Source organism: Gossypium raimondii, chromosome 11 (genome assembly GCF_025698545.1).
Source record: "Gossypium raimondii isolate GPD5lz chromosome 11, ASM2569854v1, whole genome shotgun sequence".
NCBI lineage: Eukaryota > Viridiplantae > Streptophyta > Magnoliopsida > Malvales > Malvaceae > Gossypium > Gossypium raimondii.
In genome coordinates this window covers 22,815,686-22,827,553 of record NC_068575.1, presented here as the reverse complement: position 1 = coordinate 22,827,553, position 11,868 = coordinate 22,815,686, and the positions used below count along the sequence as shown (strand labels likewise).

The 11,868-nt window shown below is 35.4% G+C and overlaps 1 protein-coding gene across 1 annotated transcript; it reads left to right on the top strand.

Moving 5' to 3' along the window:
* Nucleotides 1-2,316: 2,316 nt before the first annotated feature.
* On the top strand, nt 2,317-2,976 carry LOC105789550 (uncharacterized). Its single transcript, XM_012616923.1, has 3 exons — nt 2,317-2,462; nt 2,583-2,640; nt 2,776-2,976. Exons 1-3 carry the CDS (start codon nt 2,317-2,319, stop codon nt 2,974-2,976), a joined length of 405 nt encoding a protein of 134 aa, XP_012472377.1.
* The last annotated feature ends 8,892 nt before the right edge of the window (nt 2,977-11,868 follow it).

Here is an 11,868-nt window from a genome sequence, read left to right as displayed (position 1 = left end):
TATGAATTTGCTAGGCTTGAGTAATGAGAAAAATGAGTACTTTTCATTTTACAAGCCTAGGGGCAAAATTGTAAATATGTGAAAAATTAGGGGCAAAAATGTAATCTTCCATAAGGTGTTTTTGGGGCTGAATTGAAAATGTGTGTGTTAAATGAGTATTAAAAGATGAGGAATTGACCTTGACCGGGGAAAAGGCAAGGTTGTGGACTAAGATGCAAACATTTGATATTTTGGACCGATATAAGTTTTATGTAAATAATGCTTCGTGTTTACCTATGCTTTCATATTTTGATATATTTTGTGAAATGTGGCTGAATATTTGATGTATTTGACAAATTATCGACAAGTGAGAAATTTCCCGGTTGTACCTTAAGAATAAAATAGGATACAAGTGACATGTCACTTGGAACCTATGTCAAAACTATGTGAAATTGTGACTAAGTAACCCGGGTGCTGGTCTTATAAGTTCTACCAGTGATTGGGTAATCCGACATGTGTTGCGGATACCTGACAGCTTGTGTGAGCAGCACTGTGTAGTTACGAATAACCGACAGCTTGTGTGAGTAGACCCGTAAATGTGAATAGCTTGAGAACGAGCCTATGTATGATAAGTGATGTGAAATAGATTTGGCTACAGGTGTGACACTATGTGAAATATTCTGATGTATTCGTTAATATTTTGATGTGTTCAACGCGAAATGACTAAGTGTAAATGACTGTGTATATATAAATTCATGAGCAATGTGCTTGATATGTGATCGAATTTTGGTAAGGTTGATGTGGAGAAAGTATGACTATGAAGACTTGTAAACATTTTATAATGACTAGCTATTGGAATGACTAGCTATGAACATGCTTGGTGTTATGTGTGTGTAAATGAAAGGTGATACAAAGAAAACATGAAAGAGTAAAATTAGTAATAAAACAGTTTTGGACAATAGTTGTTGTATAACTTTGAAAAATCACCAAAAATTGTGAAAATCAAATTAAAAGTTGAATAAGATATGAAATTAAAGTTTATTAAGTCTAGTTTTACATAGAAGAAACGATGTAAGCAAGAGAATTTCATATTAAGAGATATTTGAATTTTTATTAGACAAGGTCGAGTGATTTTAATCTCCTGTTCGACTTTGAAAATTCATTAAAATTATATAAAAATAATTATGGGTTATAATTTATATGTTTAAAATTCTTAATGAGTTTATTCTCAATAGAAACAAACGGGAACATCATCCAAATCCTGTACGAGGAGATAATTAATTTTTAGTGAAGAAGGGATGACTTTATAGAATAAACTGTACTTATTGGCTAAACCATAAATTTTGATAATTTTATGGTAAGAAGATATGTGAGTCTAGTTTCAGAGAAATTTAGAGGATCTTAATTCGGAGTTTCGTAGCTCTAGATATAAAGAATTTATTGACTATGAGTCGTGTAGACAACTTGATATGAACATGAGTGAATAGTAAAACTATGTGCATATATGATTGTATTATCTTGAGAACACGTTATGAGGATTGATAAAAGCATGTTAATAAATTGTTTATTATTTAAATACCAGCTTACTAAGTTGTATGCTTACTCCCATTTCTTTCCCTTGTCTTATAGTGTCACCAAGGTAGCTCGAGGTATGGAGATCGTCGGAGATCGATCCACACTATCAACACTCTTTTGGTATTTTGAAAGCAATATTATGAATTATGACATGTATGGAGGACTTGATTATTTTCTTATGTGTCATAATTGATTTGGCCTGAAATATTGGCTTATGTTATTTGATAGTTCATTTTGTATAAGGCCATTGATGTTGGCTATTATTGGTTAAGTTGTACGTTTATGATAATGCCATGTTTGTGTTGATAAATTTGGTATAAGTGTGTAAATGTTTGGATGGAAAAAGGCTTGGTAAATAGCCTAACTTTCATCCACATGGCTGGCTACATGGCCACGTGCTTAGAGCGTGTGACCCTGTTTTTAAAGAAATTTTTTAAAGTTTTCAAAAGTACTCGATTTGGTCCTAAACCACTTTCAAAGTATGTATTGGGTCTCGTAAGCCCATATTAGGGACTTTATGATGAAATATAAAAAGTTTTAATTTGGATGAAATTTCATGACTCGGTTTTGTATGATTGGTTATGTTTAAGTCTGGTAATGCCTCGTACCTAGTCCCGATGTTTGACATAGTTAAGGGGTGTTACATTTAGTGGTATTAGAACCCATATAAAAAGGCGTGTTGAGAGTCTAGCTATCATGCCATAAATATACTGTGATAGTGTGATGACTCCTGACAATTTAAATTGTGCTTTCATATAGTAAATGGATCCTGACCGAGCTATAGCTGATGAAGTAGAGAGTAAAGCACTAGCTCCCACCCAAGAGACCGCGCCAGTTGATAGTAGATCTGAAACACATAGACTAGGAGATGAGGCTCGGGAAGCCTTCCTCCATATGATGAATAATTGGTACACAAAATTTATTCGGGAGAATCCGAACACCCAACCTCTTTCACCCCTATTCCCCAACCGATTCTCGTAGTTCCTCAAGGTAGATAAGATCTGAAAGTAAGGGGATGAAGAGTTCAGGGATAATATAGATGATGATCCTGAGAAAGTAGAGTTTTGGCTTGAGAATACTATTCGGGTATTTGATGAAATTTCTTGTACTCCCGAAGAATGTTTAAAGTGTGCTATATCTTTGAAGGACTCAGCATATCACTAGTGGAAGACACTGGTATCCGTGGTTCTGAAAGAAAAGGTTTTATGGGGATTTTTCTAGGAGGAATTTAGAAAGAAGTACATAAGCCAATGGTTCATTGATCAAAAACGCAAAGAGTTTCTTGAGTTAAAGCAGGGCCGAATGTCTGTGGTAGAATATGAAAGAGAGTTTGTTAAACTCAGTAAATATGCCCAGGAATGTGTGTCTACTAAGGCTATTAAGTGTAAGAGATTTGAAGGTGGGTTGAACGAGGATATCTGATTGCTAGTTGGAACCTTAGAGTTGAAAGAATTTGTAGTACTGGTTGATCGAGCTTGAAAAGTCGAAGACCTGAACAAAAAAAGAAAAAAGCTGTGATTGAGGCCCGAGATACAAGAAAAAGGCCAATGAGTAAGTCATTCGAATCTCAGTCAAAGAAGTCCAAAGAGATGAATCCTCGATTGACTGTTTCAGCTGGGAATTCACACCGAGACTGTGGGAGACCATATTCAAGTTCTAAAACCCAAGCTACTTCAATGGAAAGTGTGGGTAATGTTAAATCCAATAGACCTGAATGTCAACATTATGACAGACGGCACCCCGGTGAGTGTTATATGGTTAGCTTTGTTTGTTTTAAGTGTGGTTCTCAAAAGCATTATATTAAAGATTGTCTTGAGAGAGCTGAGAAAGAAAAATTCAGAGTGTTAGACTGGGTAATACTACCAGCAGAGGTAGTCCACTGAGAAATGCCGGAAGTGGAGCTAGCAGTAAAAGTGTAGTGAAAGATTCAGCTGTGAGGCCAAAAGCTAGAGCACCCGCTAGAGCACCCGCTAGAGCTTATGCCATACGTGCTCGTCAGGATGCGTCATCTCCCGATGTGATTACTAGTACATTTTCTCTTTATAATATTAATATTATTGCATTGATTGATCACATGTCTACTCATTCCTATGTTTGTGTGAATTTAGTATCTATTAAGAGTTTTCCTGTTGAACTTACTGAATGTGTGATTAAAGTGTCAAACCCTTTAGGCAAATATGTGTTAGTTGATAAGGTTTGCAATAATTGCCCTTTGATGATTCAAGGTCACTATTTTTCGGTTAATCTGATGTTGTTGCCATTTGATGAGTTTGATGTTATTCTGGGTATGGATTGGTTGAAATTGCATGATGCCAAGGTAAACTGTAGACAGGAAACCCTTGAGTTGAAATGTGAAAATGGTGAGATTCTTTGGGTTTAAACAGATGAATCAAATAAATTGCCTATGGTAATTTCGCACATGTCTGCTCAGAAATACATGAGAAAAGGGTGTGAAACTTATCTTGCATACGTGTTGAATACTGAGATGCCTAAGTCAAAACTTGAATCAGTGTCGGTAGTTTGTGAATTCTCAGATGTGTTTCCGGAAGAATTGCCTAGGTTACCTCCGATTAGAGAGATTGAATTTGCTATTGATTTATTACCTAGGATTGCACCAATCTCGATTGCTCCGTACATAATTGCTCCGATTGAATTGAAAGAATTAAAATCTCATTTGCAAGAATTGATAGATAAGGGATTTGTGAGACTGATTTTTTCTATGAGACTTTGTATTGACTACCGTCAGCTCAACAAAGTGACCATAAAGAACAAGTATCCGTTACTGAGGATTGATGATTTGTTCAACCAGTTGAAAGGGGAGACAGTGTTTTCAAAGATCGATTTGAGATCCGGTTACTATCAGTTGAGAGTTAAAGAGTCAGATCTGCAAAAAATTGCTTTCAGAACGAGGTATGGACACTATGAATTTCTTGTGATGCCTTTTGATTTAAGTAATGCTTCGGCTATTTTTATGGACTTGATGAACTGAAATTTTCCATCGTGTTTGGATAAGTTTGTAGTTGTGTTTATAGATGACATCTTGATTTACTCCCGAGATGAGTCCGAGCATGTCGAACACTTAAGAACTGTGTTGCAGATTTTGAGAGAAAAGAATTTGTTTGCTAAGTTCAGTAAAAGTGAGTTTTGGCTTTGTGAAGTTGGACTTTTGGGACACATAGTTTCAGGTGATGGTATTCGGGTTGATCCGAACAAAATTTTGGCAATTGTTGATTGGAAATCGCCAAAGAATGTATCCGAGGTTAGAAGCTTTTTGGGCTTAGTCGGGTATTATAGACTTTTTGTCGAGGGATTCTCGATGATTGCCTCTCCTATGACTAAGTTGCTACAAAAGAATGTTAAGTTTGAATGGACCGATAAATGTCACCAATGTTTCAAGAAATTGAAAGCATTGTTGACCGAGGCACCAATTTTGGTGCAACCTGAGATGGGGAAAGAGTTAGTGATTTATAGTGATGTGTTATTGAATGGTCTTGGTTGTGTGTTGATACAAGAGGGCAAAGTGGCAGCTTATGCCTCGAGACAATTGAAACCACACGAGAAGAATTATCCGATGCATAACTTGGAATTATCTGCCATCGTGTTTGCTTTGAAAATTTGGCGTCATTATTTGCATGGTGAGAAATGCCAAATATTTACCGTCACAAGAGTTTGAAGTATCTGATGAATTAAAAGGATTTGAATTTGTGACAACGGAGATGGCTCGAATTAATAAAAGATTATGAGCTAGTGATTGATTACCACCCAAGAAAAGCTAATGTAGTCATTGATGCCTTGAGCAAAAAATCCTTATTTTTTTTGAGAGCTATGAGTATGATTTTGGCTTTGTTTGATGATGGTTCAATTTTGGCCGAGTTGAGGGCTAGACCATTATTTCTTCAGCAAATTTGTGAAGCTCAGAAGAATGAAAGTGAATTGCAAGCCAAGAGAGCTTAGTGTGAATTAGGTTGTGATTCAGATTTGCGAATCAAATCAAATGACTGCTTGACATTTCGTGATAGGGTATGTGTACCGAAAAATGATGAGCTGATTCGAAAAATTTTACATGAGGCACATAGTATTTGTTTATCAGTTCATCTAGGTAGTACGAAAATGTATAATGATTAGAAGAAATTATATTGGTGGTCAGGTATGAAAAGAAATATTTCTAAATTTGTATCAAAGTGTTTGATTTGCCAACAAGTGAAAGCTGAACATCAGGTACCTTCGGGTTTACTTCAACCAGTGATGGTTCACGAGTGGAAATGGGACAGAATCACGATGGATTTTGTGACAGGTTTGTCTCTGACTCTGAGAAAGAAAGATGCCACTTGGGTTGTGGTTGACAGATTGACGAAATCAGCTCACTTTATACCGGTACGTACCAACTACTTACTTGATAAGTTGGCTGAGTTGTATATTACCGAAATTGTGAGATTGCATGGAGTGCCTTTGTCTATTATTTTGGATAGGGATCCGAGGTTCACTTCGAGGTTTTGGAAAAAGTTACAAGAAGCCTTGGGTACGAAATTGAATTTTAGTACTGCGTTTCATTTGCAAACCGACAGTCAATTTGAAAGAGTAATTCAAGTTCTCGAAGACATGCTCTGATGTTGTGTTTTAGAATTCGAAGGTAGTTTGGAGAAATATCTACCTTTGGCCGAGTTTGCCACAACAACAGTTTTCAATTGAGTACACAGATGGCACTGTACGAAGCATTATATGGTCACAAATGTCGACTCCTTTGTATTGGACCGAGCTCAGTGAGAAACAGATTCATGGGGTTGATCTGGTTAGAGAAACCAAAGAGAAAGTGAAAGTAATTTGTGATTGTCTGAAAGTTACTTCAGATCGACAAAAGTCATACGCAAATTTGAAAAGAAAAGAAATCGAGTTTCAAGTGGGTGATAAAGTGTTTCTGAAAGTATCTCTGTGGAAGAAAATTTTAAGATTTGGCCGAAAGGGCAAGTTGAATCCGCGTTGCATTGGGCCATATGAGGTTATTGAAAGGATTGGGCCAGTGGCGTATCGATTAGCTTTACCGGCAGAGTTAGAAAGAATTCATAATGTGTTTCATGTATCGATGTTACGACGATATTGTTCTGATCCTTCACATTTAATTTCTCTAACAGAGAATGAGATTCAGCCGGATATGACCTATGATGAGGAGCCGATAAAGATTTTGGTTCGAGAAGTTAAATAGTTGAGAAATAAAAGTATAGCCTTAGTGAAAGTGTTGTGGCAAAGACATGGAGTAGAAGAGGCCACGTGGGAACTGGAGGAAGCCATGAGAAAACAGTACCCAAACCTCTTTTCCGGTAAGATTTTCGGGGACGAAAATCCCTAAAGAGGGAGAGTTGTAACAACCCGATTTTGGGCCTAATCTGAATAGTGGTTTCGGGACAACTAATCCGACAAGGAAATATTTAATATTCTTATATTTTTATGATCTACAAATGTACCAAATGATTTCGTGAAAATTTTGTTCGAAAATTTTGACGTTTAGGCACTCAATTTAGTCAAAAGGACTAAATTGTCAAAAAAAGTGCAAAACTTGAGTTCTAGAAGCTAGAGGTGTCTAATTGCTATGAAATTTTAAATTGGAGATCCTTAAAAGGTAATTAGACCATTGGTTAATTTGTTGGACAAAAATGGACATGAAATAGGTGAAATAGAATATTTTTAGTTAAGGGCGTTTTAGTAATTTGGTGATTAAATGAATTAAAAAGCCAAATTAAAAGCCAATTTTTGCTCATCTTCAACCCCTTGACCGAATTTCACATGGGGAAGACATATCTAGGGTTTTTCAAGCTTCCAAGCTCGATTGTAAGTCCGTTTTAGCACTATTTTTAATATTATTTACATTTTTAATATCCTTATAGCTCGGTTTAGCTATTTCTACCATTATTTTGAGCTAGGGTTTGTGTTTAAAAATTTACCCATGGATGACTTGCATGTATTTTGATGTTTTATGGTAGAATATGAAAGTTTAAAGTGTAATAAACAACTTTTACTAAGTGATTTTCAGTAAAATTGCATAAAAGGACTTATTTGTAAAAGTTGTAAAATATGTGCAAAAAATGTGATTTAGTGAAAATTATGGGCTGCTATAAGAGGAAATATGAATCTGCTAGACTTGAGTAATTAGAAAAATTGGTACTTTTCATTTTACGAGCCTAGGGGTAAAATTATAAATATGTGAAAAGTTAAAGGAAAAAATTATTTTTGGGGCTGAATTGAAAATTTGTGTATTAAATGAGTTAAATGTGTTATTATAGATAAAGAAAGACGAGGAATTGACCTTGACCGGGGAAAAGGCAAGGTTGTGGACTAAGACACAAATATTTGATATTTTGGACCGAGGTAAGTTTGTATGTAAAAAATGCATCGTTTTTACTTACACTTTCATATATTGATATATTTTGCGAAATGTGGCTGAATATTTGATGTATTTGAAAAACTATCGACAAGTGAGAAATTTCTCGGTTGAAACTTAATAATAGAATAGTATACAAGTGACATGTCACTAGGAACCTATGTCAAAACTATGTGAAATTGGGACTAAGTGAATCCAGGTGCTGATCTTATAAGTTCTACTAGTGACTGGGTAATCCAGCATGTGTTGCGGATACCTGATATCTTGTGTGAGCAGCACTGAGTAGTTATGAATGGCCGACAGGTTGTGTGAGCAGACCTACGAAAGTGAATAGCTCGAGAACGAGCCTATGTATGATAAGTGATGTGAAGTAGCTTTGGCTACAACTGTGGCACTATGTGCATTATTCCGATGTATCCTTTAATATTCTGATGTGTTCAACAGGAAATGACTTAGTGTAAATGATTGTGATTATGTTATGAATGACTGCAGATATGTGTATATGTATATTCATGAGTAATGTGCTCGATATGTGATCGAATTTTGGTAAGTTTGATGTGGAGTAAGTATGACTATGAAGACTTGTAAATATTTGATAATGACTAGCTATTGGAATGATTAGCTATGGACATGCTTGGTGTTATGTGTGTGTAAATGAAAGTTAATACAAAGAAAACATGAAAGAGTAAAATTAGTAATAAAATAGTTTTGGACAACAACCATTATATAACTTTGAAAAATCACCAAAAATTTTGAAAATCGAATTAGAGGTTGAATAAGATATGAAATTAAAGCTTATTGAGTCTAGTTTTACATAGCAGAAACGATGTAAGCAAGAGAATTTCATATTATGAGATATTTGAATCTTTATGAGATAGGGTTAGAGTGATTTCAGAATCCCCTATTCTGACTTTGGAAATTCATTAAAAATTGTATAAAAATAATTATGGGTTATAATTTATATGTTTAAAATTCTTAATGAGTTTATTTCAATAGAAACAAACATGAACATCATCCAAATCCTGTACGAGGAGATAATTAATTTTCAGTGACGAAGGGTTGAAACTGTCAGACAGAAGAAGAAAGATGTCTTTAAAGAATAAACTACACTGATACGAGTCACAAAGGCCCAACCCAAGCTCAAGAACGTGATGGACTCAAATTACCATAAGGCCCAATAACGAGGTCAAAGGCCAGACAAATGCGTTCCAAACTAAATGGGACCATTCAGGAATTTGTTAGCAAGGCCTTAGACGCGTACAAGAAAGAAAGAGAAAATCAAGATTCACTTTCTTGTTTTCAAGAAAATCAAGAAACCGAATCTTGGCCCAATTTTGCTGTTTGGAGTGATTTCAAGAATCAAGAAAATCAAGATTTCAAATCTTTTAAATCTTGGTCCAAGAAACCGAATCTTGCAGCCAAAGCGCATTGGATCTCCGTTTCGAGCATCAACGAACCAATTTCGGTAGGAGATGGACTACAAGCCCAAGTTCTTAAAGGCAAGGCCCAATAAGATGATTCCAAGCCCAAACAAGAAGTCAAACCATACTTAGTTGAAAATCAGGCCAAATTGTTAAAGTGGCCCAATTTGTAAAACTTTTAATTGTTTAAATATCTAAGTTTAATTTTTAGACTTTAGGATTATTATATGTAAAAATTAGACTTTAGGATTATTAAATATCTAAGTTTAATTTTTAGACTTTCGGGATTTCAAAGCTTCTTAGGACTTTATTTTATTTGCTCGTTGTTCAATCTTTCTTTTAAATTCTGTTTGTGCCGATTTATTATTTTAACTTCATAAATCTTCTTGTTGTGTTTCCAGCCCTCTTCAACATTAAAGAACTGGTCGGCCCCTTTTCTTGGCAGCAAAGATCGAACAAAAATCCATCTTTTCCATAGATCTTGCCATTACTTCCTCTCCATTCTGTTCGAAAATTCAGTTGCTGGAGTTTGGGGAAACTATCTTGCTGGTTCAATTCGGGCAGAATCGCAATCTTCTTGAGCATCAAGAATCGATTTTGATTCATCAATCTTTCTTCTCTCTTGCCGCCCCAAACCCTAACTTCCTATATAATCTGATTGTTTTCTTTAATCTGATTTTTAACTCGTTTTCTTTTGGTGCTGATAGGTTCGGCTGTTAGGGAAGGGAATTCTCTCTAAGCTCAAATCGGTTCTTGGCTTCCAAAAATTGACAACTTTTGGGGAGTTTTAATGCTTGCTGCCCATTAATTGAATTGGGGATTTTTGTTTTCAGATCTGATTGGATCTAATCTTAATTCTCTGTTTCGTTTTTAGATCTGATCGTCTAGAGCTTCGTAGGAGTTTTCTTGTGACTTGGCAACTCGATCTTGGTCCGTGCGCAACCCTCTATCATTTGGTATCAGATTTTGGGTGTTTTGGGTGTTCTTGGTTGATTTCTAATCTGATCTCTTTTTTTAAACAACAAACAGTAGTTTTACCCAAAAAAATTTTTGGAAAAAAATTCATTCGAGTGGGTAAATGTTTTCTGATTGATCTGAAATTTTACATGCATATTTTTGGCACTGTGATTGAATATAAAAAATATTTCCCGTAAAAAAATCAGTCGAAAAAGTCAAAAAATTGAAAAAGATGAAATCCAATGAAAAATTAAAAAATTTCAGCGGGTTGATTTTGGTGACCAAACTTTACAGATAAAAAATTAAATATTTAAGGACATTCCATATTTAATTTCGTGATTTTTGGAGATCGGGAACACCTCGAACGAAGTTGTCAAGTTACTCTACAGTTTTTCAAGTTTTTGGATTTCAGCAATTTTTATTGATTCTTAGCTGTAGGTTTTCATTTGTTTTGCCGTTATTCTCCCTTTACACTATCTAACACCTTCTTGTTTCTTGTGTTAGTAGGATTTTAAGGTGTGCACAATTCTTCCTCGGTGCGACACAAATTAATTGGTGTCTCGTCAGTTTTGGCATCCTAGTGCAAATTAGGATTCTTTGGTAGTTTCAGTTCATACACTTTCTAATTGGTTGATATAGACTCTACTAAAGAACTCACAAGACTGAATTCTACCTCATTGAGAATTTTATTTTTCTTTTGGAGTGATTAACGGTGAGGTTTGCTAACTTTCCTTTTTGAGCGTTGAGTGTTTATTTTGCAGGTTTTTGAAAATGTCTAAAGTTGGTCAAGGTGATAATGACCATAATGATGTCTATGACACATTTAAAAAATTCCAACAACAGTTAGACGAACAGGCTACCGTACTTTGAACTTTGAGTGCTACTATCAATGAGGTGTGATTGAATCAAGAGCCTCAATATCGATATCCAATTAAAGAATATGTGGATAACCAGCCTCCAAATCATAGGCGCGGTCCTTGACGTGTCCCTAGAACTGATTATAATTTTCATGATCGTGGGCAACCCTCTTTGGCAAAACTGAAGTTTACAATTCCCCAATTCCGTGGTAAGAATGATCCAGAAGCTTATTGTGAATGGGAATCTAAGATTGAACTTATGTTTCGATATTATAAATGTTCGGATGGTGAAAAGGTAGCATTAGCAATGCTGGAATTTTCAGATTATGCATTAAGTTGGTGGACTCAACTTGGGGTGAATCGTCATCGGAATTATGAAGGTGAGATTTCGACATGGGATGAGTTGAAACAAATTATGCGTAAAAGATTTATTCCACCTCACTACTATAGAGAGATTAAAACAAAGCTTAGAAGTCTTGTTCAAGGTAGTAGGACGGTGGATGAATATTTTAAGGAGATGGAGATGCTCATTTAGAGAGCTAATGTGGAGGAGGATGAGGAAACAACTATGGTTGGATTTATTAATGGTTTGAATAGGCCAATAGCTAATACATTGCGGTTACAAACTTACATTAATTTGGAAGAAGCAGTTCATAAAGCCATTGAGATCGAGCAACAATTAAAGGAACAAAGGTTTGGTTCCTTC